Here is a 25588-nt window from a genome sequence, read left to right on the forward strand (position 1 = left end):
AGCTCAAGTGATCTGCCTGCCTCTGCCTCTCAAAGCACTAGGATTACAGGCATGAGCCACCATGCCAGCAGTAACTTCTCAAAATTACTTAATAAATGCTAGCTTTTCCTGTTCTTTATTTGGTACGTGTCTGTAGCTCCGCTCTGAAAGAGCCCTCATTTAACTTGCCCCTATGGATCTCTCTCCCCCAACTCCTCTTCAAGTCAGAATTCCTGCCCCACTGTCTCTGCTGTCTGGCACTGAACTGAGGACTGAAGTGGTTTCTTTCTTCCAGCATTAATCACTTTAAAACCAAAGCATTAACCCAATCACATAATCTAAGTAGTTGCTACCAGAGCCCTTGTCCAAAGGAGGTAGCACCATACAACAGTGTCAATAGAACGCTCTCAAGAAAAGCCTTTCGGTTTAAGGAAAAATTGACTTTATAGTACTGTTCAGGTCTTCTGTCCTTTAAGCAAATAAAAGGGATATGAGAGAGGCAATATGAAACACAGACAAGGACACACATCAACTCGTCAGCTGTTGAAAGCTGCCTCCAACCCAAAGTAGCCATTTTGGAGCAAGTTGTTGAAAAGTTTAGATGCTTAAGCCAATTTATCAACACATTAACAAAACACCGCACCCCCCAACCCATACACACATTATTCAGGGTGCAAAAGATTACTATGAAGTCTTAGGAAATGCCACTGTTCCCTGATGAGGGAATAGACTGTCAGCAGCCTGCTTTTTTAAAGACGTCCTTTAACTTATGTGGAAAAGAAGCTCTAAAAAGTGCCGCCATCGCTGTCTACCTCATACAAAGGTCACCAGGATGTCTTATCTTTTAGGATGCATTTGGTTGTTCACACCCACAAACAGGTAACTATGTCAGTAGGCAGTATCAAGTGATACAGCTTTGCGTGAATTTTACATGTACACCACACACAAAACAAGACATTCTGGTTTAACCAGGTTATCCTGCAAAGCCCCAGGACTAAGAGGTGACCCCTTTAGGGCCAGGAGGTTATGACAACATGTCAGAGAGACTTGAGGAACGTAACAGTTAAGCTGCTGCACCACCTGCTGGGCCAAATGTGACCCCTTACTTTAAAGCCAGCCTCTAATGCTTCCCATTTTTATGTTGATGACTGTTGCTGTCAATTTCTTTGCCCTCTAAACATTAAGAATTCCTCTATAAACTCAGTTTTCAAAATAATTTTATTAAATAAGGCACATCTCTGGACTTACCAAATCCCAAACAGCATTAAATGTTTGTTTTGTTAGAACTGAATACCAACAAGCCACTACATCTTAAACACACAGGACAACCTTCAGACACATACAGAAGACAGCACAGCAAGTTCTTCCTCCTCACCTGGACAATAGCGGCTTCGTTATCAGCCAGTCCCAATAAGAAAATGCGCACTTTGTCAATCTTCACTGGAACCGTTCTCCCTCTCCACTCCACTTCACTCATGGTAGCTGCCTGTTTGGCTCGAGTCTGAGTGATCAAAGCCTGAAAAGCAGTTTGAAAAAGTTAAAGCTTTAACTGGGGATATGAGTGATGGAGGTGTAGATAAGTGGAATCTATCATTTGTCTCTTTGCATAACCAACATATTATACCCCATATAGAGTAGAGTATATACCAATTTCTTTTTTTTTTTTGAGACGGAGTCTCGCTCTGTCGCCCAGGCTGGAGTGCAGTAGCCGGATCTCAGCTCACTGCAAGCTACACCTCCCGGGTTTACGCCATTCTCCTGCCTCAGCCTCCCGAGTAGCTCGGACTACAGGTGCCCGCCACCTCGCCCGGCTAGTTTTTTTGTATTTTTTAGTAGAGACGGGGTTTCACCGTGTTAGCCAGGATGGTCTTGATCTCCTGACCTCGTGATCTGCCCGTCTCGGCCTCCCAAAGTGCTGGGATTACAGGCTTGAGCCACCACGCCCAGCCACCAATTTCTTTCATTTTTTTGAGACAGAGTCTTGCTCTGTCACCCAGGCTGGAGTGCAGTGGCGCAATCTAGGCTCACTGCAACCTCTGCTTCCCAGGTTCAAGGAATTCTCGGGCCTTAGCCTCCTGAGAAGCTAGAACCACAGGCACATGCCACCATGCCCAACTAATTTTTATATTTTTAGTAGAGACGGGATTTCGCCACACTGGCCAGGTCGGTCTCTCCTGGCCTCAAGTGATCCACCTACCTCAGCCTCCCAAAGTGCTGGGATTACAAGCATGAGCCACTGTGCCCAGCCTATTTTTTTTTTTTTTTTTGAGACGGAGTCTCACTCTGTCTCCCAGGCTGGAGTGCAGTGGTACAATCTCGGCTCACTGCAAGCTCTGCCTTCCGGGTTCACGCCATTCTCCCGCCTCAGCCTCCCAAGTAGCTGGGACTACAGGCGCCCGCCACCACTCCCGGCTAATTTTTTGTATTTTTAGTAGAGATGGGGTTTCACCGTGTTAGCCAGGATGGCCTCGATCTCCTGACTTTGTGATCCGTGCACTTCAGCCTCCCAAAGTGCTGGGATTACAGGCGTGAGTCACCATGCCCAGTCCAATATTTTTTTAATAGACAGGGTCTTGCTTTGTTGCCCAGGCTGGAGTACAGTGGCCCAATGATAGCTTACTGCAACCTCAAACTCCTGGGCTCAAGTGATCCCTATGCCTCAGCCTCCCAAGTAGCTAGGACTACAGCTGTGTGTCACTATGCCTGGCTAATTTAAGAAAAAAAAATTTTTTTTTTTTTTTTTGAGATGGAGTTTCACTCTTGTTGCCCAGGTTGGAATGCAATGGCATGATCTTGGTTCACTGCAACCTCCGCCTCCCAAGTAGCTGGGATTACAGGCATGTACCAACACCCCCAGCTGATTTTGTATTTTTAGTAGAGAGACGGGGTTTCTCTATGTTGGTCAGGCTGATCTCGAACTCCTGACCTCAGGTTATCTGTTCCCCTTGGCCTCCCAAAGTGCTGGGATTACAGGTGTAAGCCACCATGCCCGACCTCTGAAAAAAATTTTTTTTGTAGAGGTGGGGTCTCACTATGTTGCCCAGGTTGGTCTTGAACTCCTGGGCTCAAGTGATCCTTTCACCTGAGGCTCCCCCAGTGCCAGGATTACAGGTGTGAACCACCCAACTGGCCACCAGTATCTATTTGCTTTAAATTTCTCCCTGGTATCATCTAGTTATAGAAACTGAACTACTAACAGGACATAACGGAAGGTTAAAAAGAGTAACACTAAGGTGTGGTAAGGATGTGAGGAGAAAAGCATATCTGCATACACTGCAAGCAGAAATGCAAATCAGTAGAAACTTAAAGACATTTGTCAGTATGTATCAAAAGTTTCCAAACCATTTAATTCCAGTTTTAGGAATTTATCCTAAGAAAATAATCAAGAATGTGTGCAAAATCTGAGGACATGGATATTCATGGTAATACCAGTTACCACTTAATGAACAACAATGAATGGTTAAATAAAACAGACTTCTATGCAATGGAGTACCATGTAGCCATCGAAAGATGATGGTGTATGGCTGGGTAAGGTGGATCATGCCTGTGATCCCAGCACTTTGAGGGGCTAAGGCGAAAAGATCGCTTGAGCACCAGAGTTCAAGAATGAGACCAGCCTGGGAAACATAGCAAGACTCTGTCTCTACCAAAAAAAAAATAAAAATAAAAAGTTAGCTGAGCATGGTAATCTTCACCCATAGTTCCAGCTACTCAGGAGGCTGAGGCAGGAGGTTCACTTGAGACCAGGAAGTCAAGACAGCAGTGAGTCAAAATCAAGCCACTGCACTCTGGCCTGGGCAACAGAGTGAGACCCTGTTTCAAAAAAAATAATAAGCCGAGCACAGTGGCTCACACCTGTAATCCCAGCACTTTGGGAGGCAAAGGCGGGTGGATCACGAGGTTAGGAGATTGAGACCATCCTGGCCAACATGGTGAAACCCTGTCTCTACTAAAATACAAAAAATTAGCTGGGCGTGGTGGCGGGCGCCTGTAGTCCCAGCTACTTGGGAGGCTGAGGCAGGGGAATTGCTTGAACCCGGGAGGCGGAGCTTGCAGTGAGCCGAGATCACACCATTGCACTCCAGCCTGGCGACAGAGCAAGACTCCGTCTCGAAATAAATAAATAAATAAACAAATAAAAGTGGCAACCCATGTGGTTTATATTTTTCTCCAGTCTTTTGTATTTCTTGCTTTTTCTATACTACTTGCTTAGAAAATAAATGTAATGAGTTTAAATAATTGAATACTTGGCCAGGCACAGTGACTCATGCCTGTAATTCCAGAACTTTGGGAGGCCGAGGCGGGCAGATCACTTGCAGTGAGCTGAGATCACGCCACTGCACTCTAGCCTGAGCAACAGAGTAAGATGGTCTCAAAAAAAAAAAATTGAATGAAGTATTAATTTAAAAAAGTTTTTTGTTCAAACTTTTAGCAAATGTAGGTATTTGCTAATACAGATATAAATATCCATATATTAACGTCAAATATCCCTAGGGGATTATGAATGACTCCTTCTTCTGGACTTTGTCCAAAGACTTTTCACAAAAATATGCATACTAGATTACCTCCAATTTTTCAGCCAAGAGACCCTCAGTGCCCCCAGATCTCAGTCTCATCTGCATGAGTTCATTGATGGCTGACTGGTCCCCTGAGAGAGAAAGACAGGAAAATCTTCAAAGGTCTGGCCTGTTTTCTTGAGAATCACTACATTCAATTCAGACTTAAAGAGCTCTTCCCCCTCCACATTCTACTTCAATGAATCTGCAGTACAATTTGTTCTCTGAAGACAAGTCTTTTATAAAGAATGAAATTGATTGGGGCAATGAAAATACTCTGTATGGTATATGATGGTAAATACACGTCATGAAACATTTGTCCAAACCCATACAATGTACAATATCAAGCATGAACCCTGATGTAAACTATGGACTTTGGGAGATTATGGTGTGTCAATAAAGGGTCATCAATTGTAACAAATGCACCCCTCTGGTGGGGGAAGATGCTAATGGGAGAGGCTATGACTGTGGGGAGGTGGGGTTACATGGATCTCTGTATCTTTCTGTCAGTTTTGCTGTGAACCTAAAACGGCTCTAAAAAAGTAAAAAATGAACTCAGCCGGAGATTCAAGACTGCTCTTCGGGGGTACACAGCACAGCAGGACGGACACAGAAGCAGAACCATCTTCTATAATTTTGGGCAGGGCTGGCTTCAACAGTTCTGCTTTTGCCATCAACCAAAACTCAGGGCAAAGATGGAGGCAAGGGAAGAAAAAAGTTACATCAATTCTCTAGGCTCTCTGAAATGAGCTCCCAGTAGGCCACCTGTCAATGCTCAAGTTGAGTATAATGCCTTGATCCCTGCTCTCACCAATATTATATGCACAATAGCGGATGTTGGGTGAAATCTCTTCCACACGTTGGTTATACAGCACAGCCTGCTCCTCTGTGAAAGCACTGGCTAGCTTCTCATAGATAGTTCTGCGAGAAAAGAAAAGCCAGGTTTTACATCAGCCATATATATGAAAAACTCATGGGGAACACAGTGACTAAAAACAAACTACGGCCCTTTGAAGCTCTCCTACCAACTACCCTAACTGGCATGTTCTAAGGATGAAAGAGAGTCATCAACATTTCTATAGGAAAGAAAAGTCACCCTCACTTTCACAGAAACAATCCACTACCTGATCTGCAGCTTAAATTTGACTACCTATAATTAAAACTGGCCACAGCCTTTGGACTATAGGACTTACTTGCATTTGTTAAAAGCCTCAATGGCAGCTTTCCATTCTTGATGTTCAAAACGCAGCATTCCTGAGAGGTAAGCTGTGTAAGCCTGTGAGGAGATGGAAGAGGAGGAACTGCTTCAACAGCAAACCAGTGCTCCCACTCAATCTTCCTTTATTTGCTTCTAACTTTGATATCAAGAATATGGATATGGGCCGGGCGTGGTGGCTCAAGCCTGTAATCCCAGCACTTTGGGAGGCCGAGACGGGCAGATCACGAGGATCAGGAGATTGAGACCATCCTGGCTAACACGGTGAAACCCCATCTCTACTAAAAAAATACAAAAAACTAGCCAGGCGAGGTGGCGGGCACCTGTAGTCCCAGCTACTCAGGAGGCTGAGGCAGGAGAATGGTGTAAACCTGGGAGGCGGAGCTTGCAGTGAGCTGAGATCTGGCCACTGCACTCCAGCCCAGGCGACAGAGCGAGACTCCTGTCTCAAAAAAAAAAAAAAAAAAAAAAAAAAAAAAATATGGATATGGGCCAGGTGCAGTGGCTCACACCTGTAATCCCAGCACTTTTGGAGGCCGAGGTGGGAGGATCACTTGAACCCACTGTTCAAGACAAGCCAGGGCAATACAGCAAGACACTGCCTCTACAAAAAAATTTAAAAATAAAAATAAATTTTAAAAAAGAAGAAGAAAAAGAACATGGATATGGGCTGGGCATGGGGGCTCACACCTGTAATCCTAGCAATTTGGGAGGCCAAGGCACGAGGGCTGCTTGAGTTCAAGAGTTCGAGATCAGCCTGGGCAACATAGCAACACCTCGTATCTACCAAAAATTTTAAAAAATTACCAGGGTGTCGCCGGGCGTGGTGGCTCAGGCCTATAATCCCAACACTTTGGGAGGCCAAGGTGAATGGATCATCTGAGGTCAGGAGTTGGGGACCAGCCTGGCCAACATGGTGAAAACCCATCTCTACTAAAAATACAAAAAACTTAGCTGGGCATGGCAGTGGGCGACGGTAATCCCAGCTACTTGAGAGGCAAGGCAGGAGAATTGCTTGAACCTGGGATGCGGAAGTTGCAATGGGGCAAGACAGCACCACTGCATCCCAACCTGGGTGATGGAGCTAGACTTTGTCTTTAAAAAAAAAAAAAAATTAGCCAGGTGTGGTGATGTGCGCCTCTAGTCCCAACTACTCAGGAGGCCATGGCAGGAGGATCACGTGAGCCCAGGAGTTCACGGCTGCAGTGAGCCATGCCTGTGCACTCCAGCCTGGGACAGAGTGAGACTCTGTTTCTAAAAAAACAAACAACCCAAACAAAGAATATGGATATATTAATCACAGGTTGATTTTTAAAGAGAAATACGTATTTAACAAATAAAAGGTGATACATAGGGAATTTGTTATGGTTCATTCACTTCCCAGGAAAGAACTTCAAAAGAAGGAAACTTGTTTTCTTCACTTTACTTAACAACCATTTTCTGGGCTATAACATAAGCATCAGAAGTTGAATAAAACCTTGCAATATCTACCACCTCTTTTTTAAAAAATTCGTTTCCAAAAAAAGTTCTTAACTTTGTGAACTTTTCCAGGTACAAGATTGTAAACTTTCTTTTTTTTTTTTTTTTTTTTTTGAGACGGAGTCTGGCTCTGTCTCACTCAGGCTGGAGTGCAGTGGCCGGATCTCAGCTCACTGCAAGCTCCGCCTCCCGGGTCTACGCCATTCTCCTGCCTCAGCCTCCCGAGTAGCTGGGACTACAGGCGCCCGCCACCTCGCCCGGCTAGTTTTTGTATTTTTAGTAGAGACGGGGTTTCACCGTGTTAGCCAGGATGGTCTCGATCTCCCGACCTTGTGATCCGCCCGTCTCGGCCTCCCAAAGTGCTGGGATTACAGGCTTGAGCCACCGCGCCCGGCCGTAAACTTTCATCTATATACAACATGACCTTTCTTAAAAAGTTAGTTAGCTGGCCAGACGCGGTGGCTCACGCCTCTAATCCCAGCACTTTGGGAGGCCAAAGTAGGTGGGTGGATCATGAGGTCAGGAGCTCGAGACCAGCCTGGCCAACATGGTAAAACCCCATCTCTATTAAAAATACAAAAATTAGCCAGGCGTGGTGGTGCGTGCCTATAATCCCAGCTACTTGGGAGGCTGATGCAGGAGAATTGCTTGAACCTGGGAGGCAGAGGTTGCAATGAGCCAAGATTGCGCCACTGCACTCCAGCCTGGGAGACAAAGCAAAAACCCTGTCTCAAAAAAAAAAAAAAAAAAAAAAAAAAAAAAAGAGCGGGGCACGGTGGCTCACGCCTGTAATCCTAGCACTTTGGGAGGCCGAGGTGGGCGGATCACGAGGTCAGGAAATCGAGACCATCCTGGCTAACACGGTGAAACCCCGTCTCTATTAAAAATACAAAAAATCCTGACTAACACGGTGAAACCCCGTCTCTACTAAAAAATACAAAAAACTAGCCGGGTGAGGTGGCAGGAGCCTGTAGTCCCAGCTACTCGGGAGGCTGAGGCAGGAGAATGGCGTCAACCCGGAGGCGGAGCTTGCAGTGAGCTGAGATCCGGCCACTTCACTCCAGCCTGGGCGACAGAGCAAGACTCCGTCTCAAAAAAAAATAAATAAATAAATACAAAAAATTAGCTGGGCGTGGTGGCGGGCGCCTGTGGTCCCAGCTACTCGGCAGGCTGAGGCAGGAGAATGGCGGGAACCCAGGAGGCGGAGCTTGCAGTGAGCCGAGATGGCGCCACTGCACTCCAGCCTGGGTAAGAGCCAGACTAAGTCTCAAAAAAAAAAAAAAAAAAAAAAAAAAAAAAAAAAAAAGGCCGGGCGCAGTGGCTCACGCCTGTAATCCCAGCACCTTGGGAGGCTGAGGCAGGCGGATCACGAGGTCAGGAGATTGAGACCATCCTGGCTAACACGGTGAAACCCCGTCTCTACTAAAAAAAAAAAAAAATGCAAAAAATTAGCCGGGCGTGGCGGCGGGCGCCTGTAGTCCCAGCTACTTGGGAGGCTGAGGCAGGAGAATGGCGTGAACCTGGGAGGCGGAGCTTGCAGTGAGCCGAGATCGCACCACTGCACTCCAGCCTGGGCGACTGAGCGAGACTCCGTCTCAAAAAAAAAAAAAAAAGTTACAGCTAAAAAAAAAAAAGGATAAAAAAATCAAAAGCTGATAAACAAAACATGCTAACTTCACCTGTTAAAAGCAAGTTCAGAAAGTTTTTTCCTCTCCTGACTATCGCTTTCTAACCTGAAGAAACTCCGTTGTGTTTAACTGTAGCTTTTTAAATTGTCTTTCATCTCCACAGTGAAACAAGCTGAGTGTTAAGGCACTAACCTGAGCCTCTAACTTGGTCTTAGCGTCCACGCGATTACTCTCACACAAACGTTCCAATTCCTCTGCATGCTTCACGGCTTTGCGTAGGCGAGATAACAAGTGAAACCGTTTTCGGGGTTCAGTGTTGGCTTCCTGTTTCAGCTGCATGGCATAGCTCCAGGCTCTTTCAGCATCCATCAGAACCAGAAGCAAGTATCTAGACCAGAGACAGAAGCGGGGAGACAATAAAGGCCATCATCAGACCCAGATATTCTCTGAGGTGTAATCTTCTGCTTCTTGGCTTTTCTTTATACTCTCCCTCCTTTGCCGTTCTCAAAACAACTCTTCTGATATTCTCAGCCATGACTAAACCAGTATCTCTATTCGCAACCTGGGCTCAATCGCAGATTTCTCATCATCTACTAGACATATCTCATTGAAAAACCTCTACCACCTCAAACTCGGTAAATCCAGAATCGTGACCTACCCCTCCTGAATTTTGTCAAACAGACACAGTCTAGGCACACAATCTGGCCTCATCTTTGAATCAACACCTCCTTCATCTCAACTCAGTTAGAAAAGTCCTTAAGAGGCAGTATATTGGCTGGGCGTGGTGGCTCACGCCTATAATCCCAGCACTTTGGGAGGCTGAGCCAGGCGTATCACCTGAGGTCGGGAGTTCGAGATCAGCTTGGCCAACATGGTGAAACCCCATCTCTACTAAAAATACAAAAATTAGCTGGGTGTGTTGGTATGCGCCTGTAATCCCAGCTACTTGGGAGGCTGAGGCAGGAGAATCGCTTGAACCCAGGAGGTGGAAGTTGCAGTGGGCTGAGATCACGCCACTATACTCTCGTCTGGGCAACAAGGCAAGGCTCCATCTCAAAAAAAAAAAAAAAAAAAAAAAAAACAGAGGCAGTATATTAAAGTGGTGATGAACAAGGGCTCCAGAGCCTGGGATAGAATCCCAGTGCCACCACTTACTAGCTGTGTGACTGTGGGCAAAGTACTAACCTTTCTGTGCACCACTCTCCCATGTAGTAATACAAATAACACATTTAGACCAGAGCCGGGCACTTACTAAGTGCTCAATAAGTTCATTAATTACTTTATTATTATACCGGTGAATCTTTCTTTCCTGCTTTGATCAATCTGTCTTAAACTTCAGTTTAACCTTGTCTCTTCAGAGTAAAGGATCTTGCTATCACAAGAGAGTCCAGGCTCAGTGTAGTGGCTAATGTCTGTAATCCCTGTACATTGGGAGGCCGAGGTGGGAGGATCGCTTGAGGCCAGGAGTTTGAAACCAGCCTGGTCAGCATTGCGAGATCCCATCTCCACAAAATAAAAAAAGAGAAAAGTTAGCTGGGCATGGTGGTACATGCCTATAGTCCCAGCTACTCAGGAGGGTGAGCCAGGAGGAGTTCAAGGCTGCAGTAAGCTATGATCCCACTGCTGCACTCCAGCCTGGGTGACAGTGAGGCCCTGTCTCAAAAAAAAAAAAAAAAAAAAAAGGGAGAGAGTCCAGATTTCTCCCAACTGGTTCTCATGAGATTTAAGATTTAATCACTACATCCTGCTGCTGCATCCTATTATGGTCTCCAGGCTCTAGTTTTCTGACTGTACACACCAAGCTCACAGCCTTTTCACTGCCTGAGTAGCAGCTAACAAGTGTCCAGAACTTTACAGTTCCTAGACTGCGTGCACGGATACCAGGGCATGCTGCTTCCCCCGACACAGAATGTTCTTCACTCTCGCAAATCCTTCAAGGTCAAGCCTCCCCCACGCAGGCTTACTGACTTCCCTGTCAAGAGCCTTCAAGTTCAAGTCTCCTTTCCAAGGCTTCAGAATGCTGAACAGTAAATGATACACAACATGGCACTTTTACTGTAGCATTCCCTGGTTTGCACTGACCAACATCTTTCAACAAGATGAAAGTCCATAAGGTTCAAGGACCACGCCTCCTCTCCTTCTGCATCTAGTGTGTCACAACTACTCTGCTGATGGAGCACAAAAGCAGCTACCAACAACACCTATGTGAATGGGCGTGGCTGGGTTCCAATAAATCTTCATTTACACAAAAGGTGGCAGGAACATAATTTGGCCCATAAGTGTGAGGAAGACCTGGAGACCTTCACTACATGTTGCTTGACAGACTAAAAATTCTTCAGCAAATGCCAGCACTAGTGTATTCAGCACTGAAATACAGGACTCTTCTATAACTGTGAAGTTCTGGGCACCAGCCGGGCGCAGTAGCTCATGCCTGTATTCCTAGCACTTTGGGAGGCAGGGATGGGTGGATCACCTGAGGTTAGGAGTTCAAGACCAGCCTGGCCAACATGGTGAAACTCTGTCTCTACTAAAAATACAAAACTCAGCTGGGCATGGTGGCACGTGCCTGTAATCCCAGCTACTCGGGAGGCTGAGGCAGGAGAAGTTTGAACCCAGGAGGTGGAGGTTGCAGTGAGGCAAGATCAAGCCACTGCACTCCAGCCTGGGCAACACAGTGAGACTCTGTCTCAAACAAACAAACAAAAATTACACACCACTCAATTTCATTAAGATATACTGGGCCGGACGCGGTGGCTCAAGCCTGTAATCCCAGCACTTTGGGAGCCCGAGACGGGCGGATCACGGGGTTAGAAGATCGAGACCATCCTGGCTAACACGGTGAAACCCGGTCTCTACTAAAAAAATACAAAAAAACTAGCCAGGCAAGGTGGCGGGTGCCTGTAGTCCCAGCTGCTCAGGAGGCTGAGGCAGGAGAATGGCGTAAACCCGGGAGGTGGAGCTTCCAGTGAGCCGAGATCTGGCCACTGCACTCCAGCCTGGGCAACAGAGCGAGACTCTGTCTCAAAAAAAAAAAAAGGCCGGGCGCGGTGGCTCAAGCCTGTAATCCCAGCACTTTGGGAGGCCGAGACGGGCGGATCACGAGGTCAGGAGATCAAGACCATCCTGGCTAACACGGTGAAACCCCGTCTCTACTAAAAACTACAAAAAACTAGCCGGGCGAGGTGGCGAGGTGGCGGCACCTGTAATCCCAGCTACCCGGGAGGCTGAGGCAGGAGAATGGCGTGAACCCGGGAGGCGGAGCTTGCAGTGAGCTGAGATCCGGCCACTGCACTCCAGCCTGGGTGACAGAGCGAGACTCCGTCTCAAAAAAAAAATTAAAAAAAAAAAATAAAAATAAAAAAAAAGATATATTGATATATGCATCTAGTTTTAGACATTGAAATTTACATTCTAGAAACCTTATCTAATAATCAATTAGATTCTAATCACTGACTTCAACATTTGCCATCCCAACAATTGTTTTTTTTTAAAAAAAGCAGAGTGTAATAGGCAAGAAGGAAGGGAGAAGGAAGAAGCTCCCTGCACAGAGACAGAGGGAGGGGGGCTCCAAAGCTGAGAGAGTGAATCCCATCCTCCCCTCCTTTTTTTTTGAGATAGAGTTTCACTCTTGTTGCCTAGGCTGAAGTGCAATTGTGTAATCTTGGCTCACTGCAACCTCTGCCTCCCGGGTTCAAGTAATTCTCGTGCATCAGCCTCCCAAGTAGCTGGGATTACAGGTGCCCGCCACCACGCCCAGTTAATTTTTATATTTTTAGTAGAGATGGGGTTTTGCCATGTTGGCCAGGCTGGTCTTGAACTCAGGTGATCTACCCACGTTGGCCTCCCAATGTGCTGGGATTACAGGCGTAAGCCACTGTGCCCAGCCCCAACACACTTCTTGAACAAACTACTGAACCTCTTTGAGCCTGTTTCCTTGCCTTAGAATGCAGAAATAGTAAACAATGCCCATCCCACAGAGCTGCTAAGAGTCACCAGAGATAATTAAAAGGTTTGGCATGAAGTCTAGCACATGTCATTGTTCAATAAATGTATTAGCAAGATGTAACTTGCAACTAGCACGGAGCAGTTAATACCTATTATCAGTCAGAAGCTCTTCAGTCACTTTCTTCCCTGTGAATTTGTGTCTGTTCCCCATCTTGAAGTTGAGTGTTTTTCGAAGACGTCTTTGTCTACGGGAACAGTAGCCCCTGTAAGAAACCACAAACAAAACTCACTCAGCCAAGTTGAGAGTATTTTGAACAATAAATTCTGCAATAAGGCAAGGTCAGGGGTCAACAGTTTGGGGTGTTATACTTATGGTTACTAGAATTATCACATATCAGCTTCCAAACATTTTTTTCTTTTCTTTGAGACAGAGTCTCACTCTGTCACCCAGGCTGGAGTGCAGTGGTGTGATCTTGTCTAACTGCAGCCAGACTCAGTCAATCCTCCCACCTCAGCCTCCTGAGTAGATGGGACCACAGGGGTGCACCACCACACCTGGCTAATTTTTGTACTTTTTGTAGAGACAGGGTATCACTGTGTTGCCCAGGCTCGTCTCGAAGTCCGTGGACTCCAGAGATCCGCCCACCTCAGCCTTCCAAAGTGCTGGGATTACAGGCATGAGCCACCATGCCTGGCCCTAAACATTTATTGAACAACTAAAACATGGAGGGCAGTATGATTGGTATTATAGGAAACACAGATGGAGGACACAGTGCCCATGCTCAAGGAACCCACATTAAAGTTGAGGAGAATCATGCAGAGAAAATGGCAACCAAGAAAACAAGGCAAATATCAAGTTGAATGGACATGGGTAATCATTCTGTTGTTAGTACCTTCGGCTGCAGTGGACTGATGGCGGGGCCTAGAAAGAATGAGGGGCTGGGCGCGGTGGCTCACACCTGTAATCCCAGCACTTTGGCAGGCTGAGGTGGGTGGATCATGAGGTCAGGAATTCAAGACCAGCCGGGCCAAGATGGTGAAACCCATCTCTACTAAAAATACAAAAATTAGGCTGGGTGCAGTGCCTCACACTGGCAATCCCAGCACTTTGGGAGGCCGAGGTGGGTAGATCACCTGAGGTTAGGAGTTCGAGACCAGCCTGACCAACATGCAGAAACCCTGTCTCTACTAAAAATACAAAATTAGCCAGGTGTGGTGGTGCATGCCTGTAATCCCAGCTACTTGGGAGGCTGAGGCAGGACAATCGCTTAAACCCAGGAGGAGGGGGTTGCGGTGAGTCAAGATCGTGCCATTGCATTCCAGCCTGGGCAACAAGAGCGAAACTCCGTCTCAGAAAAAAAAAAAAAAAAAAAGCCAGGCGTGGTGGCTCACGCCTGTAATTCCAGCACTTTGGGAGGTCGAGGTAGGCAGATCACGAGGTCAGGAGATCGAGATCATCCTGGCTAACACGGTGAAAGCCCGTCTCTACTAAAAATACAAAAAATTAGCCGGGCGTGGTGGTGGGCACCTGTAGTCCCAGCCACTTGGGAGACTGAGGCAGGAGAGCAGCGTGAACCTGGGAAGTGGAGTTTGCAGTGAGCCAAGATCGTGCCACTGCACTCCAGCCTGGGTGACAGAGCAAAACTCCATCTCAGAGAAAACAAACAAACAAAAAAAAATTAGCCAGGCATGGTGGGCAGGCATCTGTAATCCTAGCTACTCAGGAGGCTGAGGCAGAGAATTGCTTGAACCTGAGGGGTGGACGTTGCAGTGAGCTGAGAACACACCACTGCACTCCAGCCTGGGTGACAGAGCAAGACTCCGTCTCAAACAAACAAACAAACAAACAAACAAAAAACGAGGATTCTAATGAATGTAAAGAAAGCAAGGAAAGGGGCATCCTGAGGAAGACGAGGACGACACCAAACAAATGAAGAAAGAACTGCAGGCGTGTCTGAAGAAAAATAAGGAAGCCAACTAGGTTGTTGCCAAGAAGCACTACAAATGTCACCTTTATGCCACACCTCCTCCTCTATGCTCATGTAGCTCTTTATTCTTCCTTCTATTACAGTGTGTGATATTATAATTATGTTCTCACATAGTTGCCCACTAATATAAATCCCTTTAGGGCAGGGAGAATTGTTTTTTGAGACAGAGTCTCACAATGTTGCTGTTGCCCAGGCTGGGCTCAAACTCTGGGGCTTAAGCAATTATTGGGCCTCATCCTCCCAAGTAACTGGCACTATGGCAGGTGCCACCACGCCAGGCTAGGATTTCATTTTTAAATTTTCCACAATGCCTTAACACAGTGTCTAGTCCGCAGATGTTCAATAAATATATACATTTTTGACTGAATTAGTTAAAAAAATATATATATAAAATTGTACCAACCTTTAAGTCAAAGTAATACAGTACATAATTTACAATACAAAATGATATTTTAATACTACTTTAGGGAGCCGGGCGTGTTGGCTCACACCTGTAATCGTAGCACTTTGGGAGGCCAAGGCAGGCAGATCACTTGAAGTCAGGAGTTCGAGACCAGCCTGGACAACACAGTGAAACCCCATCTCCACTAAAAATACAAAAATTAGCCAGGCATGGTGGTGCATGCCTGTAGTCCCAGGTACTCGGGAAGCTGAGGCAGCAGAACTGCTTGAACCCAGAAGGTGGAGGTTGCAGTGCACCAAGATCATGCCACGGCATTCCAGCCTAGGTGACAAAAAAATAAGTAAATAAAATGAAATAAAAAATAAATAAAGAAATAGGCCGGGCACGTTGGCTCACACCTGTAATCCCAGCACTTTGGGAGGCTAAGGCAGGTGGATCACCTGAGGTCAGGAGTTTAAGACCAGCCTGGCCGGGCGCGGTGGCTCAAGCCTGTAATCCCAGCACTTTGGGAGGCCGAGACGGGCGGATCATGAGGTCAGGAGATCGAGACCATCCTGGCTAATACGGTGAAACCCCGTCTCTACTAAAAAATACAAAAAACTAGCCGGGCGACGAGGCGGGCGCCTGTAGTCCCAGCTACTGGGGAGGCTGAGACAGGAGAATGGCGTGAACCCGGGAGGCGGAGCTTGCAGTGAGCTGAGAGCCGGCCACTGCACTCCAGCCTGGGCAGCAGAGCAAGACTCCGTCTCAAAAAAAAAAAAAAAAAAAAAAAAAAAAGACCAGCCTGACCAATATGGTGGAACCCCATCTCTAGTAAAAATACAAAATCAGCCAGGCATGGTGGCACATGCCTGTAATCCCAGCTCTCGGGAGGCTGAGGCAGGAGAATCGCTTGAACCTGGGAGGTGGAGGCTGCAGTGAGCCGAGATCGCACCACTGCACTCCAGCCTGGGCAACAAGAGCAAAACTCCATCTCAAAAAAAACCAAACGAAAATGAGCTGGGCGTCGTGGCAGCCACATGTAATCCCAGCTACTGGGAGGCTGAGGCAGGAGAATCACTTGAACCTGGGAGGCAGAGGTTGCAGTGAGCCGAGATCATGCCACTGCATTCCAGCCTAGGCAACACAGCGAGACTGTCTCAAAAAAAAAAAAGAAAAAAGAAAGTTTGGTTCTTCATTCATAAATTTTTTTTTTTTTTTTTGAGATGCAGTCTCGCTCTGTCACCCAGGCTGGAGTACAGTGGCGCGATCTTGACTCACTGCAACCTCCGCCTGCTGGGCTCAAGGTATGAGCCCAGCAGGCAGAGCCACCGCACCCGGCCTATTCATAAAATTTTAAATTAAAAAATTACATATATTTGAGTTTATACATAATATGAGTTTATAATATATTTTAATAAAATAAAATTTTAAATTAAAAAATTACATATAGGCCGGGCGCGGTGGCTCAAGCCTGTAATCCCAGCACTTTGGGAGGCCGAGACGGGCGGATCACGAGGTCAGGAGATCGAGATCATCCTGGCGAACACGGTGAAACCCCGTCCCTACTAAAAAATACAAAAAACTAGCCGGGTGAGGTGGCGGGTGCCTGTAGTCCCAGCCACTCGGGAGGCTGAGGCAGGGGAATGGCGTGAACCTGGGAGGCGGAGCTTGCAGTGAGCTGAGATCCGGCCACCGCACTCCAGCCTGGGCGACAGAGCGAGACTCTGTCTCAAAAAAAAAAGAAAAAAAAATTACATATATTATGAGTTTATACATAATATAAACTCAATGCTAGGCCAGGTGCAGTGACTCACGCCTGTAATCTCAGCACTTTGGGACGCTGAGGCAGGTGGATTACCTGAGATCAGGAGTTCGAGACCAGCCTGGCCAACATGGCGAAACCCCACCTCTGCTAAAAATACAAAAATTAGCCACGCATGGTGGCACATGCCTGTAATCCCAGGTACTTGGGAGGCAGAAGCAGGAGAATCACCTGAACCCGGGAGGCAGGGGCTGCAGTGAGCCAGGAGCGCACCACTGCACTCCAGCCTGGGTGACAGAGTGAGACTCCATCTTAAAAAAAAAAAAAAAACCCCAGCTACTCGGGAGGCTGAGGCAGGAGAATCACTGGAACCCAGGAGGCAGAGGTTGCAGCGAGACAAGACTGAGCCACTGCATTCCAGTCTGGCAATAGAGCAAGACTCCATCTCAAAAACAAACAAACGAACACACACACAAAAAACCCACAATGCTCTAGACTTTCTAGTATATTTTCTGGTATAGCAGAGTAAACAGGATATTAACAAAAGCAAAGCAAGTCCCACGATGATTTCCAAACATCTTGTATGTGATACTAACCTGTACCTCTGAAAATCTCCATGCCGTAAACCATGCTGCTGCTGAGATTCCTTAATAATCTGAAGAACTAGAGTCGAGATTAAGGAAAATCTTATGATGGCAAGAACCCAAACAAATCAAAACCTATACCATCAGTCTGTATCTGTGTCGAACCACAACACATTAAATATTTGTGAAATACAGCCAGGTGCAGTGGCCCATGCCTGTAATCCCAGCACTGTGGGAGGCTGAGGCAGGTGGATCACCTGAGGTCAGAAGTTCAAGACCAGCCTGCCAGCATGGTGAAACCCCATCTCTACTAAAAACACAAAAAATTAGCCAGGGGTAGTGGCGAGTGCCTGTAATCCCAGCTACTCGGGAGGCTGAGACAGGAGAGTCGCTTGAACTTGGGAGGCAGATGTTGCAGTGAGCTAAGATAGCACCACTGCACTCCAGCCTGGGTGACACTCTCACACACTTTCACATACACACAAATTTGTGAAATATTTAGTACACTAGTGAGATCTTCTGTAACCATTTTTAATATCTATCTTGTCACAGGACAGGGCTAACCTACAGAAAAATTGATTGCCTGAACTGTTACTACTTTCACACTAAAAAAGGAGGGCACTACTGGCCACTGAAAACTGCCAAAATCCAGTTTAAATTAAGCTGACGGATTCTAAATGCTGACTATAATTGGGGTGCTTCACACCAGTTTACACCTGGACCCCACATTTTATTCATTCAAACAGATTCAGATTATAAATGACGTGTACTAAGCCTCCATTTGCAAAATCTTCAACACCTGCCAAATCTAACTTTCCTTAACAGCTGTGATGCTTAGAGAGTCTATGATTAGCACATGTCAACCAAGCTAGGCCACAGTTTGCATAAAAGTATTAAGGTTTTTCTTTTAAAAGAAGAACGACTGACCAAATTCTCCTTTTAATAATCTTAAAATATTTAAGCATATGCACTAAACTTTAGAAAGTCCAATGACCTTCACCTATATAAGTATAGTTTTCTCTTAATGTTTCCTCAACGCTTCTCTGGAGACATATTTTAAAATAGTGAACACTAAAAGGACTCTTTCAATGACTAAAAAGCAACAAAGAAATATAAAGGTCTCAGTAAAATCAGGGCTTGCTAACGTCTACTTGGAACTATTACCACTAATTCAAAAAACTTCACTCCAAACCCCTGAAAACTTTAAGTCCATTAAGATGTCAAGTTGAATTTCAGAAACTCGCCTACATTTTCTCCATTTGTTATTCATTTCAAAAGGTCACAAACTAGTACCACAAGCACTCGGCTGAGATACACACGGAGGAAAACTAGAAACCGATTCCTCCAGCTTATATGAATGACTGTCAGCAAGATAAAATGCCTACAGACCGATAATAAAAAAATGACAAGGGGACAAACGATATTAACTACGGTAACTTACAATTAAAATGGGCAACAAGCTTTTCCTCGGAGTCAATCTTTACCTCCACTTTCAAAGTATCAAGCTGTAGGTTTTACTACTCAGTCTACCACGACTGTCAGACAAGAGTACTAAGGGGGCCGGGCGCGGTGGCTCACGCCTGTAATCCCAGCACTTTGGGAGGCTGAGGCGGGCAGATCACGAGGTCAGGAGTTTGAGACCAGCCTGACCAACATAGTGAAACCATCTCTACTAAAAATGCAAAAATTAGCCAGGCGTGGTGGCGCATGCCTGTAATCCCAGCTACTCAGGAAGCTGAGGCAGGAGAATCACTTGAACCCGGGAGGCGGAGGTTGCAGTGAGCCAAAATTGAGCCACTTCACTCCAGCCTGGATGACAGAGTGAGACTCTTAAAAAAAAAAAAAAAGTATTAAGCGGAATGTCAAGACTGCAGTTTCCTCTCCCCAGTTCAAGGTGCCAAAGCAAGGTGCTCAAAGTGTCACCTGGTCACAAGCCCTCCAACTGGACAACTGCGGGGCACCAGGGGAAACCTGCTTGATATCCCAGTGCCACTGGAAGAAAAGGACCTAGCCAGGAGGGCGAGGGGGACACTAGGAAAGACTAGTTGAGAGACAGATACCCTGAATTCTGAGCACCAAAAAGTAAGGGCGAGAAAAACTGCAACCCTCCGCCTCTCCTGCCAGGACCTGCCGGGACCCGCCGCCTCTCCCGCCCCTAGTCCTCCAGATCGACACGTAGTCATTGCGAGTTAGGCCCGATTACTCTAGGATACTCTCCAAACTCAGGCTATCCCCAAATTCTTTGTTTGCCTTCGATCCGGCCGAAGGGCGTTCGTTTTCTTTATTTTCTTCCCCTCCGGCACCACGTCCACCGCCGCTACCGCCGCTGCCGCTGCCACTGCCACCGCCGCCGCCGCCAGGGACCTGCTTCTCAGCAGCCATCTTGCCCCCGCGCCGCAGAGCAAGACGGGATAGGAGAGGCGGGACGACCCGGGCGGGTGAGAGCTGGACCTGCCTGGCCGGGCTGATGGGATAGCGGCGGACTCCGCTGCCGTCGGCTCTTGCAGCAGGGAACCATATGCTGGAGCGCGCCTGCGCGAGGGATCCTGGCATCCCGGGTCCGGAATTGTGGCGGGCTAGGTGGGCACTTGAGGCCGCAGTGAGACCGTGGCTGCTGAGATCTCAGGGGTAGTCCCACCTCTCACCCACCAAGGGCGGAGAACCGGAGGTGGACCCCACGTCCTGCATCCTGGACTGGGGGATCTGGCTCACGTCCTGCCCAGCAGAAAGCAGGAGACCAAAGCCACTAGATTTCGGGGTGTCTGCCTCCCCAGGGACTCGAGAGATAGGGTTCTCCCTACTGGAACGGGACACCCCGTCCGTAAGGGACCCGCCTCTGCCTGCCCTTTCTTCTGAGGCTGACCACGAGAAAGCCAAGCCGGAGGAAGCGCTGAGCAGTCAGCAGACGGTGTCCTAAGTAAGCAGACGGACTTTCTCAGACCGCTTGGGACTGTGGACCCCTGCACTTTGGGGCCATCAGTCCAAAGAGGGAGAAGTATTGAGACATGGGAAAATATGAATTTTTGCTCTGCAAAATTCTATACTCTGAGACCTGGGATTCCAATATCTGCTCCGTCATTAGCGGCAGGGAGATGTTGGGCAAGTAACTTAATCTCCCTGTAAGCCTGTTCCTTCATCTGTGAAATGGGGATAACCAATTTAAGTGGTTGTTATGAAGATTAAATGACAAGTTTTTGGGTTTTTTTGTTTGTTTCTGTGTTTTGAGACGGAATTTCGCTCTTGTTGCCCAAGCTGGAGTGCAATGGCTTGATCTGGGCTCACTGCAAGCTCCGCCTCCCGGGTTCAAACCATTCTACTGCCTCAGCCTCCCAAGTAACTGGGATTACAGGCGCCTGCCACCACGCCTGGCTAATTTTTGTATTTTTAGTGGAGACGGGGTTTCACCATGTTGGCCAGGCTGGTCTCAAATGCCTGACCTCAGGTGATCCGCCTGCCTTGGTCTCCCAAAGTGCTGGGATTACAGGCGTGAGCCACCGTGCCCGGCCTCAGAGGTCAGGCGTTCAAGACCAACCTGGCCAACATGATGAAACTCCGTCTCCACTAAAAATACAAAAGTTAGCCAGGCGTGGTGGCGGGTACCTATAATCCCAGCTACTCTGGAGGCTGAGCGTTCAAAACTCGGAAGGTGGAGGTTGCAGTGAGCCGAGATTGGGCCACTGCACTCCAGCCTGGGTGAGGGAGTGAGACTGTCCTAAAAAAAAAAAAAAAAGTAAGTGTCTGGCCAGGTGCGATGGATCACACCTGTAATTGCAGTGCTTTGGGAGGCCAAGGCTGAAGATTGCTTGAAGCCAGGAGTTCAAGACCAGCCTGGGCAACATAGTGAGACCCCTGTCTCTACAAAAAAAAAAATTAGCCAGGAGTGGTGGCACCCACCTGTAGTCCCAGCGACTTGAGAGGCTGAGATAGAAGGATTACTTGAGCCCAGGAGTTTGAGGTTACAGTGAGTTATGGTCATGCCACTGCACTCCAGGATGGGTGACAGAACAAGACCGTGTCTCTAAAAATAAGTAAATAAAGTCCAGGGGCGGTGGCTCACTCCTGTAATCCCAGCAGTTTGAAAGGCCAAGACAGGCGGATCATGAGGTCAGGAGATGTAGACCATCCTGGCTAACACGGTGAAACCCCGTCTCTACTAAAAATACAAAAAAAAAAAAAAAAAAAAAATTAGCCAGGCGAGGTGGCGGGCGCCTGTAGTTCCAGCTACTCGGGAGGCTGAGGCTGGAGAATGTCATGAACCTGGAAGGCAGAGCTTACAGTGAGCTGAGATCATGCCACTGTACTCCAGCCTGGGGGACAGAGCAAGACTCTGTCTCAAAAAAAAAAAAAAAAAAAAGTTAAATAAATCTATTTAAAAAGTAAGTTTCCCAAATGTTCATTGATAAGTGAATGGAAAAATAGAATGTGATATAGTGATACAATGAAATATTATTTGACCATAAAAAGGAGTGAAGTGGCCAGGTGCGGTGGCTCATGCCGTTATCCCAGCACTTTGGGAGGCCAAGGCGGGTGGATCACCTGAGGGCGGGAGTTCAAAACCAGCCTGACCAACACGGAGAAAACCCATCCCTACTAAAAACACAAAATTAGCCAGATGTGGCATGCATGCCTGTAATCCCAGCTACTCAGGAGGCTGAGGCAAGAGAATCACTTGAACCCAGGAGGCAGAGGTTGCAGTGAGCTGAGATCATGCCACTGTACTACTGCCTGGGCAACAACAGTGAAACTCCGTCTCAAAAAAAAAAGGAGTGAAGTACTGATTATGCTACAATGTGGATGAACTTTGAAAACATCACGCCAAGTGAAAGAAGCCACATACCAAAGGCCACATATTCTATGATTTTGTTTATATGAAATGTTAAGTATAGGCAAATCTGTAGAGACAAAAAGTAGATTGGTGGTTATCTGGGCCTGTAGAGATGGGGTGGGGATGGAGATGGGAGATTGGAGGCTAAAGGCTAATAGGTGTGAGTTTCTTTTGGTGGGGAAGAAAATGTTCTAGAAGTGATTGTGGCAACTGTCGCACAACTCTGTGAATATACTAAAAGCCAAATGAACACTTTAAATGGGTAAATGGTATGATATGTGAATTATATTTATTTTTTTCTTTTCTTTTATCTTTTTTTTTTTTTTTTTTTTTTTGAGATGGAGTCTCACTCTGTCGCCCAGGCTTGAGTGCAGTGGTGCAATCACGGTTCACTGCAACCTCTACCTCCCAGGTTCAAATGATTCTTCTGCCTCAGCCTCCCGAGTAGCTGGGACTACAGGTGCATGCCACCATGCTCGTGTAATTTTTTTTTTTTTTCTTTTTTGGTAGAGTCGGGGTTTCACCATATTGGCCAGGCTGGGCTTTAACTCCTGACCTCATGCTTCACTCACCTTGGCCTCCCAAAGTGCTGGGATCACAGGCATGGGCCACTGCTCCTGGCCATGATATGTGAATTATATTTCAACAAAGCTGTTACCAAAAAAGTGGGATCATGTTAGTCCTCTAGTCAAAACCATGCACTGCCACCTCATTTTACGCAGACTACATGCCACAATCCTTAGATTGGGGGAGAAAAAAATCCCTACATGCTATGTGTCTCATCTCCTACCAATCCCCTTGCTGGTTCAACTCAGGTCATACCGGCTTCCCTGCCTCAGGAACACAGGCGCGCTCCTACCTTATGGCCTTTGCACTGGCTTTGGTCTCTCTCTGAAATGATTTTCTGGCCAGGCATGGTGGCTTATGTGTATAATCCCAGCACTTTGGGAGGCTGAAGTGAAGATTGCTTGAGCCCAGAAGTTCGAGACCAGCATGGGGAACATAGGGAGACTCCATCTCTAAAAAAAGAAAAGAGGCTGAGCACGGTGGCTCACGCCTGTAATCCCAGCACTTTGGGAGGCCAAGGCAGGTGGAACACCTGGGGTCAGGAGTTTGAGAACAGCCTGGACAACATGGTGAAACCCCATCTCTACTAAAAATACAAAAAATTAGCTGGGTGTGGTGGCGCATGCCTGTAGTCCCAGGTACTCAGGAGGCTGAGGCAGGAGAATTGCTTGAGCGCTAGAGGCAGAGGTTGCAGTGAGCTGAGATCGTGCCACTGCACTCCAACCTGGGTGACAGAGTAAGACTCCATCTCAAAAAAATAAAAAAGAAAAGAAATAAAAGAAATGCTCTTCCCCTACATATTCCCTTTGCTAGTCCCTCACTGCCTTCAAGTCTTTGCTCAAATGTCAACTTAATGAGGTCTGCGTTAAATTGTACCATCTACTTTAAATTGTACCATCACCACCATCGTGGTGCTCCCAAATCCCCTTACTCTAAACTACTTTTCCCGCAAGTACTTATCAACTTGCAATACTTAATACGTTATGTTTACTGTATGTCTCTGTTGCTAGAAAGTTCACGGAGGACCTTGATCTTTGTAGAGCTCGCTGGTATAGTATATCCTAAGGACACATAACAGTGCCTGGTAAGGAGCAGCTGCTTAATAAATATTTGTTGAATAAATAAATGGTAAGCATCTCATAAACACAAACTGTTATCTTCTTCCTGTTCAATGAGTAGGCAGGCAGGGCAGGAGTGTGAATAAGGTTTCCTTACCATGGGAGGAGGTAGTTGGGCTTCTGAGAGACTTTTTCCTTGGGGGAAAAAAAGAGGAAAAATAATATTCTTGACACTGGGCCCCAGGGACCAGGACAGGGGAAGGTGAGGCAGATATGAAGTTACAGAGACAGAAGATGGTGATTTGCAGACCCAGTGAACTGGGAGGCTTAAGTTCTACTTAAATAGTAATGATTCATTGTCCCAAATGCTTGTTGCAGAAAAAAATGTTTACATTTTATTGCAACCTAAACACCATCCAGGGAAATGCTGCCTGTGTGTGGAACTCTACTGTTTTGAATTTCCTCAAGGTATACAGAATAAGGTCAGGAGAAAAAGAAGAAGGATCTGAGATCTGATGTATTCAGATTTAACTAACTGGGTTCAGGCCTCTCCCATACATCTCATTCCTTTCTCAGCAGATCCCTCTGAGAAGGAAGTGTTACCATTTCCTTGTTACAGCTGAGGAAACTGAGGGACGGCGCCAAAGACAGAGCCTGACACAATACATGCTCAATATATTGGACTGAATTGGAGGCAAAACGTTCAATGGGTAAGAGAAGGGAAAAAGGTGGCCCGGCCCGGTGGCTCACGCCTGTAATCCCAGCACTTTGGGAGGCCAAAGCTGGCGGATCACTTGAGGTCAGGAGTTTGAGACCAGCCTGGACAACATGGTGAAACCCCGTCTCTACTAAAAATACAAAAATTAGCCAGGCGTGGTGGCGGGCGCCTGTAATCCCAGCTACTCGGGAGGCTGAGGCAGGAGGATCCGCTTGAACCCGGGTGGGGGAAGGGGGGACAGGCGGAGGTTGCAGTGAGCCGATATTGTGCCACTGCATTCCAGCCTGGGCGACAGAGTGAGACTCTGTCTAAAAAAATACAAATACAAATACGAAAAAACTAGCCAGGCTTGGTGGCGGACGCCTGTAGTCCCATCTACTCAGGAGGCCGAGGCAGGAGAACAGTTTGAACCCGGGAGAAGGAAGTTGCAGTGAGCCAAGATCGCGCAGCTGCACTCTAGCCTGGGCGAAAGCGCCACACTCCAGGACCCCTCATCCTCCTCCGCCCCGTGTCTCCTCCCCCCATCTCCCAGGGGTTCTCTTTTGAGGGCACCCCCGCCCCTCGACGGTCCCGGGAAGTCCCGCACGCCTGCCAGGCTGCAGCGAAGCGCCGAGGCGCGCGGGGTCCAAGGCTGGTGGTCCCTGCGGCGCGGCGCACACGCAGGGTCCGGGGTCGACCCCTCCACCGCTCCGGCGTCTGCCGGGAAAGTCAGTCCGCCTGGTCAGCCCAGAACCCCCGAATCCGGGGGCTGGAGCTCGGGAGCAGGCACAAGCGCCACTCTCCGCCTGCGCCGTGGAATGCGCGCCAGGACCACTCGGCGGCCCTTCCCCCAGCGCCGCCGGCCGCTGCTGGGGACAACCTCACGCTCCGGTCTCTTGCTCCTCCTCCTGACCCCAGC

The 25588-nt window shown here is 47.4% G+C and overlaps 1 protein-coding gene across 1 annotated transcript in view; it reads right to left on the reverse strand.

Moving 5' to 3' along the window:
- Positions 1–19932, reverse strand: part of SRP68 (signal recognition particle 68) — a 45421-nt gene extending 25489 nt beyond the window's left edge. The window contains exons 1-8 of the mRNA XM_010387546.1: positions 19736–19932; positions 17535–17601; positions 12953–13066; positions 9051–9246; positions 5729–5811; positions 5347–5456; positions 4545–4627; positions 1355–1495 (exon numbers count right to left, since the gene is read on the reverse strand). Of these exons, the coding sequence (XP_010385848.1) occupies positions 1355–1495; positions 4545–4627; positions 5347–5456; positions 5729–5811; positions 9051–9246; positions 12953–13066; positions 17535–17601; positions 19736–19904 (963 nt within the window). The 5' untranslated portion in view covers positions 19905–19932. The remainder of the gene's footprint in view (positions 1–1354; positions 1496–4544; positions 4628–5346; positions 5457–5728; positions 5812–9050; positions 9247–12952; positions 13067–17534; positions 17602–19735) is intronic.
- Positions 19933–25588: the final 5656 nt, after the last annotated feature.

The sequence above is a fragment of the Rhinopithecus roxellana genome, chromosome 19, assembly GCF_007565055.1.
Source record: "Rhinopithecus roxellana isolate Shanxi Qingling chromosome 19, ASM756505v1, whole genome shotgun sequence".
In the NCBI taxonomy this organism is placed as follows: domain Eukaryota; kingdom Metazoa; phylum Chordata; class Mammalia; order Primates; family Cercopithecidae; genus Rhinopithecus; species Rhinopithecus roxellana.